Below are 20,838 nucleotides of genomic sequence, written 5' to 3'. Positions count from 1 at the left end.
ATAAAGCGCTTGCTAAAGGGCTGTTTGCTCAGTCGCTCGGTCTCCTGGCAGCTGTCGAGACGGATTTCAAATGAACGGGGAGAGAGAGAGAGAGAAAGAGAGAGAGAGGCAGGCTGCGATATGTTGGCCAATCAGTGACTCGCCATATGCCGTCACTGCTGGGTTCGGGTCCACACCGGGTTACTCGCTCAATCTGCCTGGTCAGTGGTAGGCCTATGCCTCTCCTATGCAGCCACTTCAGAATGAATGCCCATTATGAGCTCAAGATGCATCTGAATCATCATTTCATCTTGAAACCATGCACGAAAGCACAGCACCAAGCAGATACATATAGGATGTGCCTACAAAGAGGACACTGCGACCTCATGAATAAGGCACAACATCTCGATTGAACAACTTTCAGTAAAAATGGTCCTTCTCTGATGCCACATCTTGTTTAAGATGTTCTTCCAAGAATCAGTGAGGTGTTAAAGATTAAAAACAAACAAAATAAACCAATTACGAGTTCTTAAGAGCTCGAGTGGAAATTATATAGTGTTTGAATAAAACAGTTGATTTTTTGAAACGTATATATATATATATATATATATATATATATATATATATATATATATATATATATATATATATATATATATATATATATATATATATATAATGAATGTTCAAAACTAAAACTAAGTAATTCAACTTCTGCAGCAGGAACCTAAAAACCTGCAGGAATAACCTCAAGAACGAATTTTTAATTGTACAAATACCACATAAATAAATAAATAAAGAATAAAGGCCAAAGCTCACTTTCAGCACAATATTTTCAAGCACGATTGATGCTGTGTGGGTTCAATGTACACTTGGCTAACATCGGTTCGTGAACCTCTGGCTTTCCTTCAATCCGCATCTGTACCGTTTCCAGATTATTACCGATGTAATAAAACCAATACAATGTGTCTCCCTGGGGGACCATAGTAAAGCATATATATATATATATATATATATATATATATATATATATATATATATATATATATATATATATATATATATATATATATATGTCCATCACCATCATGTATGTCGTTTCCATGACATGCGTTCTTTCACACAAATGATATAGTTCGTTCGCATGAAATGATTTTTTTGTTGTAAAGGTTTGTGTATTACTAATAATTTGGTTGTAGGATCGATATCGATAAGATAGTGCATGAATTGACACCAATAGTAAGAAGGTCAAATGGTAGGTAAAGACGATCACCAGGCTAAAGAGATTTACATTAAAAAAAAAAAACAAGAAAAAGAGCAATCAGAGATTGCAGACCCTCACCAGGACTTCTTTTGAGTGCTGTTTGTGTAGTTTTGTGTGGCGTTTGTGCACTGGAGTTAGTAAATTAATAAGAATCATAATTAGAACTGCTGCTTTACAACTGCTGGCAGTGATGACCGGGCACCAAGACGTCCAGCTTTGAAGCAACCCCGCTTTGATTGGACACCTGACTCATAACGTGTTTTTTTTATTATCATTCAATTTAATTTAGAATGGGATTAAATTAAATTCAAATCAAATGGGAGACCAAATTGGAACAGTCCTGCATTGGAGTCATCAGAAGGAACCCAAACAAACAAAAAGCAAAGATGAAGTTATCAGGAGGGACCAAGCATTTCAGATAGGATTCGCATTTCAGCTGCAACTCTACCCTCATCCAGGCACAGCCAAGCGAGCTTTATTCAAGAAAAAGAAAAAAAAATCAAAAAAGAACCCAGATCAAAAAATTAAATAATTCCGCCTGCCAGACCATGTGTACAATGACGTTGAAATTTAAAACATCTATTCCCTATCACTACTAGATCATGCTGACGAAGTTTCACATCGATTGATTCAGTGATTCCAGAGAAAACATTCTTTAATATTTTTATTCAATCCAATATGGCTGCCAAACCATGTGACCTATCAATTATTCCTCAGCACACTTGTACACCCAAGGCTTGGGGAACATTGTGTGAAGTTTCCCCTCGATCCGTTCCGTTCTGGAGAAGAAGATTTTTATGGGTTTTAGGGTAAATCCAATATGACTGCCAAACCATCTGACCTTTGACATTATATGTGTGAACCTTTTGTTCCTCATGGATAGGTGGTCAAGCTTGTAAAGTTTCACTTCAGAGAAGAAGATTTTTCAGGTTTTTAATTTTTTTTAAACACTGGCTGCCGAATCACGTGACCGATGACGTCATCAAAAATATTTATGTGGACCATTTTATCCCGAGATGACCAAAAATTTTCAGACTGATCAGATGTGGCGTTCTACATATGCAATTATGACATTATAATGAAGGCACCTATGACGTCATAAAAAAATCACACTTATTCCCCATGAGGAGTACTTTTTGCTATGTGTCAAGTTTCAGTTTTTCCCTTGGTACAGTCTTGGAGATAGAGGTCCAATTTTTCCCCGTTTTTCCAACATGGCTGCCACACTACGTGACATATGACGTCATAATTATCATTAAAACATTACACATGAGTAGTTTCAACGATGGTGAGAATTTTGTCTCAATCCCACAAGCGGTTGCGGAGAAAAACACTAAAGTTCTGTGCGGGCAAACAAACAAACAAACACCCAAATGCAATACCCCATCCTTTGGTGAGGGTAAACATTTGTGATATTAATAATGGTACTTCTTTAATGGTCACAATTATTCCCACCTTCTTGTGGGGTCCGCCGGGGAACGTTTTTGCTTTTTGCTGAAATTTTGATGAACCGGCTCACCAGACCTGCCGACCGACTGAAGGTGACAAGGATTTGTAATCTGCTCAGTGTGCCAGCGAGAACTCACCTAATCTTGGTGAATGATATCGTGGGATCTTTTAACGTCCACTCATATCAACAATGCTTGTAGATGGGACACCCAGCTTAAAGTCCAACGAAGGGACAGTGCGCTTTATGATGGCTCACCTTGCCTGCGAAACACCAATTCGACAATTTATATTTGGGTGAATATTCGAACCCAGACTAGACAGCTCAGTGGCGAGCGTACACGTCTCTCGGCTTACCTGCAAGCCCATCACTCAAATTGAAGGATTAAAAAACATTTTTGAAAGAAAAAAGAAAAAAATAAACGGTTAAAATATCACAGGAATAAAGCATGTGATACATAATTTTTGCATCAAGAAAATATTGGTTATTCAACAAAAATCCTATACACATAATCGATGCTTTTGCTCCAACGATTGTACGAGAGATCTTTTAGCATTTTCAGGTTCATCTTCACAATTTTGTGTGTGTGTGTGTGTGTGTGTGTGTGTGTATGTATGTATGTATGTATGTATGTATGTATGTATGTATGTATATATATATATATATATATATATATATATATATATATATATATATATATATATATATATATATATATATATAGATATGTGGTTTTGACAATGATTAGCGACTTTGCACCGGGGATGCGCTCTTTTTTTTTTCTGCGCCTTTAAATCCCCCACACACTAAACCTCTCATTTAAATAGAAAATGCCCCCTTCTGATTGCGATGTATATTCAGAAATGTTATCCAGCAATTAGATGATTAATGTGGAAGTCTTCATATAATGCATAAATATTAGATAATTATCCAGCATGACAATGTTGATACCTATCATGAGAAATGCTCACGACACCATAATGATCCCTTGAGGAATTTCATCATTTGCACAATTAACATGTAACAAGAGGGAATTTGATTCCATGAAGCTCAACAGATATGATTCTGCTTTGTGCCCTTCAGTGAGGTTTTATATTTGATATAATACTGTTTATCGAGCTCACATTACCCTTTGAATAATTCATCATCAAACCCTGAGTTTTAACCGTTTTTCTCTTTCGTTATTATTGTATAGATTTTGATTCTGTTAAAATTGCCATGAAGCTCATGCAGAGAATGTTTCTGTGGTCCTGGTATTTTGGTCAAGAATAATGCAGAACTATTCTTTAATCGCATCACTAATCTTGCTGTTTAAAGCACACCCCTGTCGTTACTTGTTCAATTGTATATCGACGACGATGACTACTACTTTCATGTCCACAATGATTCTCACCTGCTTGTAAGATCAGTTTTTCCCCCTCCCCCAAGTCTTTCACAGGATCTATAATGTCCATCCACAAATGCTTCATCCTTCATCCTTCATCCTTTAGCATCCTTCAAATAGACGACGCATACATTGAGGTATTGCTTTGCATTCAAAACACCAAGGGTGACAGTTTACAGCTGGGTCGAGCCCCATGATAGACAGATCAGAAGTGTGTGTGCACACCTCTAAGCTATCCTGGCAGCCTGATTATATATATATATATATATATATATATATATATATATATATATATATATATATATATATATATATATATATATATATATATATCAAACTGAACTACCAACATGTATAATTTCCCAATATGTAAGAGGAAAATGTATGTTTGTAAAAATGAAAATGTGGAATTGTGCATATGAAGGTCATGAAATTCAAGAAATCTGCTTTTTAAACAGTGATCTCATCGACTCCTGGAGGAGCTAATACAAAAATGAAATGTAGAACTAAGACAAGCAGACATGTACTTTTACATGGCATTTCAAGAACATGACAGACAATGGACAAACGCATGTGGTATATGGGATTTGAAACTTGTTTCCCTGCATCGTTAGCCAGGTGTTCAGAAAGAAAACGCAAACAGGTCAACAGGCATTACATGAAATGGATAAAAAGACGGCTGTGGATTGACAATGTGTAAAACTTTAAAACTTTATGGTGTTGACTAAGGCCACCACACCCTTCAGGTCGCTCCACCCGTGGGACTACAAAAGAGCTTTGAATGCACAAGGTAAGACCCGATCGTACGATGACAGGTGACAGCGAATCAATGCAATCTGTTGAAATATGTGGCGATGAAGAATTTCATTTTTTTATTATAAAAGGCAAACCGGTGTGCAGTGCGCAAAGGAGGGGGAGAAAGGAGAGGGGGGGAGTGGGTGGGAAACAATTGACACATTATTCAGACAGCGTTATATATAACTGCACAATAAATAACACATGGATCATGTACACAGTAGCGAAGTAGGGTGTAGCATGGACGTAGAATGAAACACCAGTGTCCCTGTCCGTATGGTATACACATGAGAGGTAACAATGAAAATCGGGTGAATCGCTCATATACAATTAATTATGCTCCACTGATGTATTTTCGTTTGGCCATCCTTGCCAGTTTAGAATCGCAAATATCCATGTATTGGAATATTATGCCAATAATTTTATTTTTTTAACAATAATATTCTTGGTTATGTTCCCATCGAAACTTGCAAAAGCATAAAAACTGATTGATCGATGGACAGGTGCGTACCTTGTATACACAGTGCGTACACGGTATCCACCGCATGCACGTCGTGCACCTGTAGTGCGCACAAAAAAAAGGCAAATAAAAAACACCATAATGTTGAGCATATTGCTGGAAATTTAACGATCGAAGCTCCTTGCGGATGACGCAAACACATGTTGCTTGGTTGAAAATCATTAAAATGGGAGGGCGACGGATTATGGCGCTCTTAAAAAAATGTGCAAAATAACCATTTATATATTATCTTTTGTTTTTTTGATGCAGATATTTCACCTCGATGAGAGATTTTGATGTTACGGGCAGGTGCACCGGATTACAAGAGATCGAAAGACCTGCACAGACCACCCATGCACACCTCCCATCCGCGAGCGAGACGCGTGAGTTCCGAGATTTGCGATGTGGGAAAATCGAATTAAAACATCCGAGGAAATTGCAAGAGCCATGCTCGGCCATAGAGCCTAAAATCCTTCCTGCTGGCACGACGAGGGGAGTACAACGTGACTAGTTGTACGATGCTCATGAGAAATTAGAGCATTATAATGTTGTGTGAGAAATAGTCGACCAGATTCGAGGAGTCAAGATAACGACATCTTTGTGCTGTGGTGTGCCTTACAAAGTGTATATAGCTGTCCCAATGACCTTGTGATGACTTGCTCCATCATGTGGAATTAAGAATCATTCTTGAATAGAGGCCTTGGTGATAATATGCGCTTTCGGAAGTGCCCAAAGGTGACAGAGGAGCAGCTGTGGTCTTTCCGGAGATGCCTCCACCTGTTAGTCCGGCGGACAGGGAACCGATGGCTGGATAACCGGTAGCCTGCTCGTAAGCTTTCAGCTCCAGTTTCTGCTGCTGTTCAGCAGCTGACATGAGACTGTGGATGGAGAATGGGTGACTGAAGCTGTATCTCGGGTCTAGCTTGAGTGGTCCCAACGCGTTTGCATTCATGGGCAGATTAGAGAGTGGGGAGGGATAGCGCTGTAGCGCTGAGGACGTAGTCTGGAAAGAAGATCCTGTATGCAGCCCGTCGCCCCCAGCTTGCACCTTGGAACTTCCTTGCATGCGGCAGGACGCAGTTGCTGGTCCCAGCTGGTCATCGTTTTCCACTGGAGGGGAGCAAACAGAGGAGCTTTCTTCCTTTTTCTCCTGCAACAAAGTCGGTTCAGTGGTCTGGACCTTTCTATCCCCCTCAAGACCACATTTTAACACCGCTTTTCTCTGACACTTGAATCGCTTTTGGCGCCTCAGATAACACCCATTCTCGAACATGTTTCCTGAGTCTGGATGTAGGGTCCAGAATGATCCTTTCCCTGGTTTGTCAGATGAACGTGGAACTTTGACGAAACAATCGTTAAAAGACAACGAGTGCCGAATGGAGTTCTGCCAGCGCTGCTGATTTTGTCTGTAGAATGGGAAGAGGTCAGTGATCCACTGATATATCTCACTCAAAGTAAGCATCTTGTTGGGCGATTGTTGAATGGCCATGGTGATCAGAGAAATGTATGAATATGGTGGCTTGGCATGCGTGTAGTTCCGACGGTACGCAGGCTTTGGTTCCCGTGCTCGCATTGAGAATCCATTTTGGTTGTAGGAACCAACACCCTGTTGAACACCACTGTACGGGGAGCCAAGCCCAGGCATTGGTGGTGCTCCAGGAGGCCCCAAAGGGTTCAAACCAAGAGGGGATGGGCTCAAGTTGGCTGCGAATCCTGCCAGGGGGCCAGAACCACCACTGGCCATACCAGCCATGGCAGACAGATGGCCAACTCCTCCTGGGCAGCTGTGGCCCATCGTAGATCCGCCAGTGTAACTCGGGAAGGAGGGAGTAGAACACAGCCCCGCATTACCGTTCATGGAGCTCATGGCCACATACGAGTCTAAAGAATTCATCGATCCAAGGCAGCTCGTCATGGGTGTCAAAAATGCCTGTGAAGAAACATAAAGAAAAGTGTTGCACTTCAGCGTTTGTACTACCCCTCCTGATTATATACCTCCTCAATGTATTGCCTCCTCGCTCGCTATCTCATTCATTTATTTGCATGTTCTCTTTATGCTTGTCTGCTTCCTCATGGTCTCTCACGTATTATTGTTCAAAACTCTGATGAATAGCACAGGCTGTCGCCCATTGTGTGTGATTAATATCGTTGTTGTTGTTACTTATGCCCCAGCCACGTTTTTGTCTCTGCCATAGACTAATGATCGTTAGGTCCATAGTGAGTTATGGGCAGTCAGAGGTCCAACACGGTAATTGAATTTTGTCTCGCGATAGTCAAAGCACCAATTTTGTAATTTGTTAAGGGTGCCGGCAATAACTTACCTACTCCTCGTCGAAAGACACTGTGAGATCCTTAATGCACACTAGCTAAAGTGATCAGAACGGACACTCAATCCGAGGAATGGCACACTTTGTGACCCATTAACGTCCTGCCGGCGACGCACCAATCTGACAGTTTATAGTCGGGTCATGAATTGAACCCAGGTTCGACAGCTCAAAGGCAAATGCATGACTCTCTGTACCACTCTGTCCATGCACAGACGATTAATTCGCACAATTAATGTTTATATCAGTCGTGGATCGAAGATTGTTTCAACATATACTCTAATAGTCTCTAGTTTAGTCGATACTCTGATAGTCTCGAGTTTAGTCTGGAGTCTAATGGTCTAGTCTATAGGCTAATAGTCTCTAGTTTAGTCTAGTCTATAGGCTAATAGTCTCCAGTCCAGTCTATAGGCTAATAGTCTCTAGTTTCGTCGATACTCTCATAGTCTTGAGTTTAGTCTACAGTCTAATAGTCTAGTCTAGTAGATGGGCTAATCATCTCAAGTTTGGTCTAGTAATCTCTAGTCTAGTCTAGTGTAGTCTATAGGCTAATAGTTTCTGGTTTAGTCTATCCTTACATAGTCTCTCGTGTAGTCTATAGGCTCATAGTTTCTAGTTTGTCTATCCTTAAATAGTCTCTAGTTTAGTCTACAGTTTAATCTAGTTTAGTCTTTCGTCTTATAGTCTCCAGTTTATTCGGTAGTCATTAGTCTCTAGTCTAGGCTGTAGTCTAGTCTATAGGCTAATAGTCTCTCGTTTAGTCTATACTCTAATAGTCTCTAGTTTAGTCTATTGCCTAATGGTTTCTAGTTTAGTCTGAAAGTCTGTAGTTTAGTCTATAGTCATTAGTCTCTAGTCAAGGCAATAGTCTAATAGTGTCTAGTCTCTATTCTATAGTCTAATAGTCTCTCATTTCAGTCTCAAGTTTAGTCTATAGTCTAATAGTCTCTTGTCTAGTCTAGTGTAGTCTATAGGCTAATAGTTTCTGGTTTATTCTAGTGTCGCCTATAGGCTAATAGTTTCTGGTTTAGGCTAGTGTAGTCTATAGGCTAATAGTTTCTGGTTTAGTCTAGTGTCGTCTATAGGCTAATAGTTTCTGGTTTAGTCTAGTGTCGTCTATAGGCTAATAGTTTCTGGTTTAGTCTAGTGTCGTCTATAGGCTAATAGTTTCTGTTTTAGGCTAATGTAGTCTATAGACAAATAGTTTCTGGTTGACTCTAGTGTAGTCTATAGGCTAATAGTTTCTGGTTTAGGCTAGTGTAGTCTATAGGCTAATAGTTTCTGGTTTAGGCTAGTGTAGTCTATAGGCTAATAGTTTCTGGTTTAGGCTCGTGTAGTCTATAGGCTAATAGTTTCTGGTTTAGGCTTGTGTAGTCTATAGGCTAATAGTTTCTGGTTTAGTCTAGTGTAGTCTATAGGCGAATAGTTTCTGGTTTAGGCTCGTGTAGTCTATAGGCTAATAGTTTCTGGTTTAGGCTCGTGTAGTCTATAGGCTAATAGTTTCTGGTTTAGTCTAGTGTAGTCTATAGGCTAATAGTTTCTGGTTTAGTCTAGTGTAGTCTATAGGCTAATAGTTTCTGGTTTAGTCTAGTGTCGTCTATAGGCTAATAGTTTTTGGTTTAGTCTAGTGTAGTCTATAGGCTAATAGTTTCTGGTTTCGTCTAGTGTCGTCTTTAGGCTAATAGTTTCTGGTTGACTCTAGTGTAGTCTATAGGCTAATAGTTTCTGGTTTAGTCTAGTGTCGTCTATAGGCTAATAGTTTCTGGTTTAGTCTAGTGTCGTCTATAGGCTAATAGTTTTTGGTTTAGTCTAGTGTAGTCTATAGGCTAATAGTTTCTGGTTTAGTCGAGTGTAGTCTATAGGCTAATTGTTTCTGGTTTAGTCTATCCTTAAATAGTCATTTAGTCTCTAATAGTCTCTAGTCCGACAGCATTTAAGACAATGAATGACCAAGGCAAATTATTTCAGAAAAAAACGCCACAACTATGGCGATACCAGAATATAAAGCACTTCATTTTTGATGAAAGGGGGGGGGGGAATGATATTCGTTTTCCATGAGGATTGTTCAGCCTTCCTATGGTGGATTGTCCATCGGCATATAGAGGGGATAATATTTGGAAATCGACTCAATGTCAACAAAAACTCTGCAAACCATTAAATATCCCGCTGCGGACAGACCCAGTAGAGTTTGAACAACACGTGAGGCTACCCAGGATGTCGATGAGAAAAGCGGAGCCCAAACGGCCTGGGACGAGCGTGTCCACTCACCTCGCCTTGCTCGCCGTAATACCCTCCCCAATCTGCAGGATCCGCGGTTTCCATCTTCACCGAGCCAAGCATGGCCACCGATCGTCCCCCAGGTTGGAGTTCCAATGCCGCACGTGTCCGAGTCCCCCCTACCTGCGCCGTGGGACGGTGCGCCCGGAACTCGCTGTCATGCGGACACGGCCGGCGGAGGCACCAGCGGCCGTGTCCCACGGCTACATGACTCCACCACGAATCGCTCTGTCACCGCCTTACACCTTGACACTCATTTTTTTGTTGAAGCCCGACTGACCGACCGACCGACCGACCGGGTCCTCCCTGCCCCAACACCTCCTCCTATCACTTCATTCCGCCACCTCCCCTAATATGCGTCACACCTTTTCACTCCAACCCTCCCCCTTCATGCATACTCCACATTTACCGCCTCGTGTAAATGGCCATCTCGTGTTTCGTTGTGGTCTTCACAACCTCAGGATGAATGGTTCATTCCCCCCCCCCCGCCCCCCTTTTTCATCGAACCAACGTTATTACACTTTAGTTCACCACAAACTCGAGAGACGTCACAGGACAGGTAGGTAAATGTACGGCGTCCACCTGCAAAAAAAACAACAATAAATCAGCGTCACGTGACGTGGTTGTTCAAAAATATATCTCGCAAACGAAATGTTCACAAATCTTCCGAGAAATGCGGCGAACGTTTTTATTAATATAATTCATTGTGGCCTATCGATGTGGTTCGGCTCGGCGTTAAAACACCGTCTTCCTTACTCGCCGTGTGTACGTAATTTATAGACAAGATAATAATAATATTAATAAAGTTGGACATTGTCGGACAATTCTGACTGTCTCGGTCCGAGAACTTTTTGAACGCTATTCGTAAACGTTAAAATGGGGGGGGGGGGGAGGGGGACAGCACGCGGGTCAGCTTTCGTTAGTCGTTAGTTAACTTAGTCGTTAGTTAACATTAGTAAACAATCGTAAGTTAACTGTAACCGCTCTTTCACTAGGTCAGGAGAACCAAACAACCCAAGTACGTATTACATCCGCTCCGGTCCCATGTACCTTTGTTGTCCTTGATACTGAGCGATGGTGTTCTGTTGAAGCTGTTTCTATGGAAAGGGTTATACCGGGTGGTTTTGCCATTGCCTTCCCAATAACAGTTAGGGTAGGAATTTGGAATTTGTTCAGGGTGCCGGCGATAGCTTGCCGACCGTTCGCGAAGGACACCGTGGGATCTTTAACGCCCACCGACGAATACTAGCAGCAGGTGACATTGCAGTTTAACGTCCATCCGCGCGCGCGCACACACACACACACACACACACACACACACACACACACACACACACACACACACACACACACACACACACACACACACACACACACACACACACACACACACACACACACACACACACACACTGATGAATCACCCTGCCTTGTGAAACACCGGGATGACGGTTTATAGGTGGGTCGGGATTCGAACCCAGGCTTGACAGCTTGTTGGCAAAAACATATTTTATATGTGACCGAACCGAATGGATTCTTGTTCTCATGAGCCAGCGGGCATTTTGGAAGCATGACTCTCGAGTAAAGATGAACGAATGTTGTTCGAGTAAAAGCCTGCACCACGTTGCGGGAAACCCGGGTTCAAATCCCATTGGCGAGGAAAGTCTGGGAACTTGTCTTCCACTGTAAAGCGTATTCTACGCACGAAGCATGGGGCCACCGGCGGCGGAGAAAGTCTCATGAACCGGTTGAAAAATTGGTTCATCAATAACGATCCTTCCCTGTAAAAGGAGGTGGAGATTTTGAGTACCTTCGAAAACCCACAAATGGAGATAACAACCAACATGAGCGATTCTGTTGCAATGTCTCATTCATTCATTTCGCATTTGACAGCCTTCTTAATCGTGGGACCAGGGCCCGTCGGTACGGACAGTTCCACCGCTTCTGACCCACCTCGTTGACTACCCCTTGTGGGAGTGGTCGTGGGAAATCGATCATTTTTACAGGACATATCCGGAATACCGAGACTTTCCCAGGAACGCTGTTCAAGAGAGAGCGTGCACGGGGCGCGGCTAAAGTGCACGTACGATGCGGAGGAACGCTGAGCCGCGTGCGTACGCACGCACACACTCCGTCCTTCCCCCCTCCCCCCGACCACACCTCGCACCTTGCGAAAGGCGCACGCTTTTTGGCAAAATTGTGATTTCCCACCCAAAAAATTAAACGATCGATTTTCTTTGTGGGACGTGGACACCCCACATGGAACGTCTTGAATTGTGCGAAACGTGCGACTTGGTTCACGACGACGTATTGCTGCCTCGTGGACACCCTGATCCGCACCATATCTGAGCGGCAGGGAGCTGGTTGCTCAGGATTCGTTTTAAAGGGAACTCGCATTTGTTAAACAAGGGATCAGCTAAGGAAGACAGATGTAGAAATTCTGGGTGTGCGAGATCGTCAGACCGCGCGGGGACATGTCAGCGCGGGATTTGCGAGCTGAGAATGATCCGACCGTGTCCGCGCCTCGAGCTGTACTATTTCCCCCCTCTTCCTCCCCCCCATCCCTCGTGCCAAACCCCGTTCATTGCATTGGACCCCGCACCTTGCGCTGAACTTCACACCTTGATCGCACACGACACATTTCGCTGCATTCACCGCACATAGCTTTGTGCACCTCGCGACGTGTACGTATTCTCAACTGCACGCACACACAGTGCACCTTGTAGTCTTTGGGGGAGATTATCTCATGATTATTACTTTTATTTATTCAATCATTTAGGCCAGGAATTCAATTAGCCAAAGTGAATTAATTAATCAGCAAACAATCCAAAACCAACAAATACACAAACGAACAAAGAGATGATCATTCCGCAGTTTGTTTGAGACATTATGTGGAGGGGTGTGGGGGTGGGGGTGGGTTGTTGTCAATTATAATAGATAATACCTAGTATGATCAGTAAGTCTGTGGCCTAAAATAAAAGAAGAAAAGGGAAATAAACAAAAACACAAAAAACCGGTGTTTAATGATAATTTTACATTATAGGAAAATATTGTAAAATTTGGTTTCGTTCATGGGAGTAATTTTGTATCAGGATAAGGACGTCGTGATCATTTCGGGTACAAGGGTGGACTACAATAATAATGATAATTATTTTTACTTTCAATAAAATTTGCTGAGCAAAAAATAAGAATGCGTCGTCGATCGTTCAAAACCCTTCTACAGACGACAGCGGTAATTATAATTGCCCATCGGCAGTTACACCTGTATAGCATCTAAAGAAGAGCTCCAGGAACAGGTCGTCTGTATATACAAAATTACACCTGTTATAGCATCTCAGGAAGAGTTCCAGGAGCAAGCCACCTGTATACAAAGTTACACCTGTATAGCATCGAAAGAAGAGCTCCAGGAACAGGTCGTCTGTATATACAAAGTTACACCTGTTATAGCATCTCAGGAAGAGTTCAAGGAGCAAGCCATCTGTATACAAAGTTACACCTGTTATAGCATCGAAAGGAGAGCTCCAGGATCAGGTCATGTCATCTGTATGCAATGTTGCACCTATAGAGCATATAGAAGAGCTCCAGGAACAGGTCATCTGTATACAAAGTTACACGTGTTATAGCATCTAAAGAAGAGCTCCAGGAACAGGCCATCTGTATTCAAAGTTACACCTGTTATAGCATCTAAAGAAGAGCTTCAGGAACAGGTCGTCTGTTTTCAAAGTTACACCTGTTATAGCATCGAATGAAGAGTTCCAGGAGCAGGCCATCTGTATACAAAGTTACACCTGTTATAGCATCTAAAGAAGAGCTCCAGGAGCAGGTCGTCTGTATATACAAAGTTACACCTGTTATAGCATCTCAGGAAGAGTTCAAGGAGCAAGCCATCTGTATACAAAGTTACACCTGTATAGCATCTAAAGAAGAGCTCCAGGAACAGGTCGTCTGTATATACAAAGTTACACCTGTTATAGCATCTCAGGAAGAGTTCAAGGAGCAAGCCATCTGTATACAAAGTTACACCTGTAGAGCATCTAAAGAAGAGCTCCAGGAACAGGTCGTCTGTATATACAAAGTTACACCTGTTATAGCATCTCAGGAAGAGTTCCAGGAGCAAGCCACCTGTATACAAAGTTACACCTGTATAGCATCGAAAGAAGAGCTCCAGGAACAGGTCGTCTGTATATACAAAGTTACACCTGTTATAGCATCTCAGGAAGAGTTCAAGGAGCAAGCCATCTGTATACAAAGTTACACCTGTTATAGCATCTAAAGAAGAGCTTCAGGAACAGGTCGTCTGTTTTCAAAGTTACACCTGTTATAGCATCGAATGAAGAGTTCCAGGAGCAGGCCACCTGTACAAAGTTACACCTGTTATAGCATCTAAAGAAGAGCTCCAGGAGCAAGCCACCTGTATACAAAGTTACACCTGTTATAGCATCTAAAGAAGAGCTCCAGGAACAGGTCGTCTGTATACAAAGTTACACCTGTTATAGCATCGAAAGGAGAGCTCCAGGATCAGGTCATGTCATCTGTATGCAATGTTGCACCAATAGAGCATATAGAAGAGCTCCAGGAACAGGTCATCTGTATACAAAGTTACACGTGTTATAGAATCTAAGGAAGAGTTCCAGGAACAGGTCATTTGTATACAAAGTTACATCTGTACAGCATCTAAAGAAGAGCTCCAGGAACAGGTCGTTTGTATACAAAGTTACACCTGTTATAGCATCTAAAGAAGAGCTCCAGGAATAGGTCATCTGTATTAAAAGTTACACCTGTTTTGCATCAAAAGAAGAGTTCCAGGAGCAGGCCATCTGTATACAAAGTTACACCTGTTATAGCATCGAAAGGAGAGCTCCAGGATCAGGTCATGTCATCTGTATGCAATGCTGCACCTATAGAGCATATAGAAGAGCTCCAGGAACAGGTCATCTGTACAAAGTTACACCTGCATAGCTTCTGAAGAAGAGCTTCAGGAACAGGTCGTCTGTATACAAAGTTACATCTGTACAGCATCTAAAGAAGAGCTTCAGGAACAGGTCCTCTGTATACAAAGTTACATCTGTTATTGCATCTAAAGAAGAGCTCCAGGAATAGGTAATCTGTATACAAAGTTATACCTGTTATTGCATCTAAAGAAGAGCTCCAGGAGCAGGCCATCTATATACAAAGTTACACCTGTTATAGCATCGAAAGGAGAACTCCAGGATCAGGTCATGTCATCTGTATGCAATGTTGCACCTATAGAGCATATAGAAGAGCTCCAGGAACAGGTCATCTGTAAACAAAGTTACACGTGTTATAGCATCTAAGGAAGAGCTCCAGGAACAGGTCATCTGTAAACAAAGTTACACGTGTTATAGCATCTAAGGAAGAGTTCCAGGAGCAGGTCATCTGTATACAAAGTTACACGTGTTATAGCATCTAAGGAAGAGCTTCAGGAACAGGTTGTCTGTATACAAAGTTACATCTGTACAGTATCTAAAGAAGAGCTCCAGGAACAGGTCGTCTGTTTTCAAAGTTACACCTGTTATAGCATCTAAGGAAGAGTTCCAGGAGCAGGTATTCTGTATATACAAAGTTACACCTGTTATAGCATCTAATGAAGAGTTCCAGGAGCAAGCCATCTGTATACAAAGTTACACCTGTTATAGCATCGAAAGGAGAGCTCCAGGATCAGGTCATGTTATCTGTATGCAATGTTGCAACTGTATAGCATATAGAAGAGCTCCAGGAACAGGTCATCTCTACAAAGTTACACCTGCATAGCTTCAAAGAAGAGCTTCAGGAACAGGTCATCTGTATACAAAGTTACACCTGTATAGCTTCTAAAGAAGAGCTTCAGGAACAGGTCGTCTGTATATAAAGTTACATCTGAACAGCATCTACAGAAGAGCTTCAGGAACAGGTCATCTGTATGCAATGTTACACCTGTTATAGCATCGAAGGAAGAGCTCTAGGAACAGGTCATCTGTATACAAAGTTACACCTGTTATAGCATCTAAGGAAGAGCTCTAGGAACAGGTCATCTGTATACAAAGTTACACCTGTTATAGCATCTAAGGAAGAGCTCTAGGAACAGGTCATCTGTATGCAATGTTACACCTGTAAAGCTTCTCAGGAAGAGCTCCAGGAACAGGTCATCTGTGTACAAAGTTACACCTGTGTGGCATCTAAAGGAGAGCTCCAGGAACAGGTCATGTCTATGCAATGTTACACCTGCATAGAGTATGTCGAGAACAGTTCCACGAACAGATCATCTGTATAACACGTTACACATGTGGAGAGCATCTAAGGAATGGCTTCGGGAACAGGTCATGTGTGTAATATTATACCTGTAAAGGAACTCTAGAACAGGTCATCGGTATGTAGTGCTACACCTGGAGAGGATCTCAGTAACAGGTCCACAAACGAGTAATTTGTGACAAAAACATTGCTTTCTGGGGATGACACATCAGGAAGGGACCACGCCCGCTTGTCGACACCACACAAGAGCTCGATTTAAAAAGCAGCTTAACAGATCTGGTATGAAGCCTTGCCGGAATGCCACACAGGTGCGTTTGTGACAAAAGCAGTCTCTCTGTGCAGTTGAATATTTGCCAAAATCCCTGCATGATCTGCAGAATGCGCCCACGGCCATTTCCTCCAAGTCTCTCGTTGCAGAACGTCAAGTCAAGAATGAAAAAGAAGGGTGGTGGGAGGATCAGAGCCCTGCCCCCAAACAGAATATGATACTATCTCTCATAAATAATCAGATTCATTTCGTTGACCACATTACACGACCAGCAAGGTACTTGCTCCGCCCTCACCGAGGTGGGATGTGGAAGGAAGTGAGTGGTACCCATTCTCGCCCCACCCACACAATGCACATTCCCAACCACAAGACGAGTGAGATGCCTTTACATGGGAGTGAGATCGATATAGATGACAAAAAAAATCCAGATCTGATCGGTTTGTACATCAATCCATCAGTACACAAAGCTATCGTTTCCTTCATTATCTTTGTCACCTTCATCGCACCGACTGCGTAATTACACTATTACACCAAAAGTATTGCGACAAAAACATTCTGGGGAATTGATTCAAAATGCCCAACTCTCCATTTCAAATATCCTGCAGGCAACACTGGGTTTACAATGGCGCCAATGGTGCTGGACCCATAAGAACAGCTCTAGGAACAGGTAATCTGTATACAATGTTACACCTGTAGAACATATAAAGAAGAGCTCCAGGAACAAGTCATCTGTGCAAAGTTACACCTGTATAGAGCATCTAAAGAACGGCTCCAGGACCAATTCATCTAAATACAGTGTTACACCTGTACAGAGCATCCAAAGAACCAAAGTTCTTGTCTGAAACCAAAGTTGTTTTTAAGTGAAGGCTACACACAGCAATGAAATAATATATATATATATATATGTATATATATAGATTACTATATATAAATATATATATATATATATATATATATATATATATATATATATATATATATATATATATATATATATATATATATATATATATATATTACTATATATAATTTAACACTGCAGTACTTAAAAACATAGGACCACTGGACGTGTAGCTTATCTAGGCCCTGCCCTAAACTTGTAACCCAAATTTGGTAGCATTCTGACTGTTGGGTCTGGAGAAGATTTTTGAAGAAATTTACTGTCGCCATTTTGACCTACTTAAAGTCATGCAACCGGAAGAAGCTTTGCAGTTCTTGTTACCAGTCAGTAGAGGAATGTTGCTGCTAAATTTCAGCCGGATCGGCACAGCGGTTTGGCCGGAGAAGTCAAAATAGGAGATGGACAACGGACGGTGCACGATGACAATACCTTGGGGACTTAAGGTCACAAAAAACGGGAGAAAAATTATTAACTCAAAATTTGATATTCAATCATTCCTGGTGGAACTTTTTGCCATCTTTAGCGTGGCCCCCGCATAGCGGGAGACGGGCTTTGCAATCGTGTGTGTGCGTGTGTGCGTGTGCGTGTGTGTGTGTGTGTGTGTGTGTGTGTGTGTGTGTGTGTGTGTGTGTGTGTGTGTGTGTGTGTGTGTGTGTGTGTGTGTGCCGTAACTTTTTCTTTTTTTTTTAAAACTATTTGAGCTTGTGTCATCAAATTTTCAACAAAGCTTTATTCTGAGAATATGGAGAAGAGAAATTCATAATTTTGTAAAGGTCAACATCACACAAAATCGAAAATTTTCATCCAATTGACCTGAAATTTTAAGAATTTGCATATTGGGTCACCGAATTGGTTCACCAATCACAAGCTGGAAGCAGATTGTTTGTTTTTTCGATTAAAAGGTCAAAGGTCAGTGTTGCATAAAATATTAATGTCAGTCATATGAATATATCAGTGACCCAATTTTACCCAATCCATCGAGTGTAACCTGTTTTCTGAAAAGAAGGTCAAATTTCAAGGTCCAATCATCAATTTCCTTCTGATTGACTTGAAATTTGAGCAGGGTTTGCATATTGGGTCACTGAAGTTGACTGCCATTGAGGTCAAAAGGTCAAGGTCGCCTAAAATTTTAAAAGCTGTTTTCATAATGTTTAGCATGTAGAAGAAGAAGAACCCCGAATATGAAGCGGATGCACATGGGCTTTGCATTTTCACATGCTTTATAGTGACCCTGTCCCCTGCGCAGCAGGAGATGGGGTCTTGCAATCACTTTTGTGTGTCTGTTTGTGTGTCTGTCCGGGCTGTACCTTTTTTACCAGTTGAGCTTTTGACATCAAATTTTCAACAAGGCTTTATTATGAGAATATGGAGAAGACAAATTAACAATTTAGTCAAAAGGTTAAAAGGTCAAAGGTTAGCATCGCATAATATCGTCAATTTTCATCCAGTTGTCCTGAAATTTTAATTATCATTTGAGCTTCTGTTGTCACATTTCAACAAAGCTTTATGATGAGAATATAGAGAAGAAAAATTAAGAATTTGGTTAAAATGTTAAAGGTACCGTTTCGCATATGGAAGAGGAAGTCGAAGACGTCTGATTACAAAGTGGACGGGATTTGCATTTTCGAGTTTTATTTGTGACTGGTAAATACAACCCATCGCTTTGTTGACGGGTGGGGTTATTATGGAGGGGAGTTGAGAGAGGAGGGAGGGAATGGAGAGAGAGGGAAGGAGTGGAGAGAGGGGGGAGGAGAAGCGAGGAAGGGGGGAAGAGCAAAGAGGGGGGAGCGGAGGAGGTGGGTAGAGCTATGCCTCATCAAACGTTGCTATACCGTGGAAGGGGGATGCGAGGAGAGGGAGAGAGAGGAGGGGAGAGAGCGAGAGAGAGAGAGAGAGAGGGATTAAGAAGAAAAAAAAAAGAAGAGAGAAAGGTGAGGGGTGGAGTATGGGGTTAGTAAAGTGAATGATATGGTAAGCTTAATGACCGAACACACACACAAAAACAAACTCATGTCAGAACAGCTGTACACACAATGACACAACAGAGCTGATAAAGTAATCCGCTGGCACATCTGCAAAATCTTTGACGTCCCAGTTCCAGAAAATTTGTGGGAACATGAAACAAAAGTAATCACTGAAAACATGGAAGTACCGACCGCTCACGTACGAACTAATGATCCCATCGAGTGTGAACATCGAAAGCGAAGCGTTGAGACCAGATATCATACTTGGGTACAAAAAAAGAGAAGAAGGCGTTGCTTATTGAGGTGTTAATACTGGTGATTTTGGACGAAACGAAGCAGAAATCAAGAAAATGACCAAACACCAAGACCTCAAGAATGAAGTGAGAAGATCTAAGAAGATGAAGAATGCCAATGATGTGGACCTACAGGAATGATGACAAAGAACCTCATGGAGATATTAAACATAGGGGCAGTACCCTTGGGTGCTCACCTGGTAGTGGCTGGATAAGATAACCAGGCAACCACTGGTAGGCATGTATGACCCACAAAATATGTAATGGAGAAGAAAGTAAATACCTCTGGGTTTGTTTTTTTTGTTAATGCCATGAATAAACCTTGGTACATCACGGGTGATAAAGGTTGTGATCAAGTTTCATCGAAATTGTGTGTGTGGTTTCATTAAAAAATAAGGAAATACATATTTTGGGGGGCAACCCACTCCCCCCCTCCCCCAGTAAACATCCTCTGCAGATCCCTTCAGACCCCGTTTTTTATGCCATCATGGGTGATGAATGTTGTGGTCAAATTTTATTGAAATCGTATGTGTAGTTTCTGAGAAGAAGTTGCAGGTATTTCTGGATGGACGACGTGCCATCCCATAAGCTCCCCGGAACTACATTACAGGTGAGCTAAAAACCATCCCTGGGAATATTATTACAAACGAACTGCAGTTGGAAGCTGTCTGGGGCTCAGCGACGATCCTGAAGAGAGCCCTCGGCACAAAACGTTGATAACAGAAAACTTCGTAGTTTGGACCATGAATCATGACCCCAACTGAAATGAAGGTGGATACTTTGAGCCCACCCTGGGAGGACTCCATTTCACATTATGAAACCTACATATGTAGATACCAATCAACGACACACACACACACACACACACACACACACACACACACACACACACACACACACACACACACACACACACACACACACACACACACACACACACACACACACACACACACACATACACACACACAGCCTTTTATTAGTATAGATTTACTTTTATGTGCACTTGTGTATGTCTTCCTTAACACTCTCATTGCTGGTACCTTTGTTTCAGCCCCCTCCATCTGCAACTTGAACTTGTGACTATTCTAAATAAATCATGTACAGCTATGTGCTGTGTCAAAGACAACTTCTGTGTCAATCTCCTGTCCTTTTCAATGGTTGCCCAAATGGGACCAACAAATTTGTTTGGCA

At 41.9% G+C, this 20,838-nt stretch overlaps 1 protein-coding gene and 1 long non-coding RNA gene across 2 annotated transcripts in view; one reads left to right on the top strand and one right to left on the bottom strand.

Annotated features, from left to right (window-relative positions):
- The window catches only part of LOC147020650 (uncharacterized), a 54,511-nt gene that overhangs the window by 21,310 nt on the left and 12,363 nt on the right, over positions 1 to 20,838 (top strand). The gene's annotated exons all lie outside the window — the stretch shown is intronic.
- On the bottom strand, positions 5,337 to 10,303 carry LOC147020651 (hepatocyte nuclear factor 3-beta-like). Its single transcript, XM_085896184.1, has 2 exons — positions 9,961 to 10,303; positions 5,337 to 7,298 (listed from the first exon to the last, which is right to left on the bottom strand). The coding sequence occupies exons 1-2, from the start codon at positions 10,030 to 10,032 to the stop codon at positions 6,033 to 6,035; spliced, it is 1,338 nt and encodes a 445-aa protein (XP_085752310.1). The 5' UTR covers positions 10,033 to 10,303; the 3' UTR covers positions 5,337 to 6,032.

Source organism: Eptatretus burgeri, chromosome 9, assembly GCF_056783735.1.
Source record: "Eptatretus burgeri isolate ZD-2024b chromosome 9, Ebu_testis_v1, whole genome shotgun sequence".
NCBI lineage: Eukaryota > Metazoa > Chordata > Myxini > Myxiniformes > Myxinidae > Eptatretus > Eptatretus burgeri.
This window is presented reverse-complemented; position numbering and strand designations above follow the sequence as displayed.

Bases quoted from the DNA above. Each gene is read 5' to 3' on its own strand.
- LOC147020651 (XM_085896184.1), bottom strand. From the start codon at position 10,032: ATGCTTGGCTCGGTGAAGATGGAAACCGCGGATCCTGCAGATTGGGGA. The intron at 7,299-9,960 runs GTGAGTGGACAC...GTTTCTTCACAG, and splicing joins ATTACGGCGAGCAAGGCGAG to GCATTTTTGACACCCATGAC.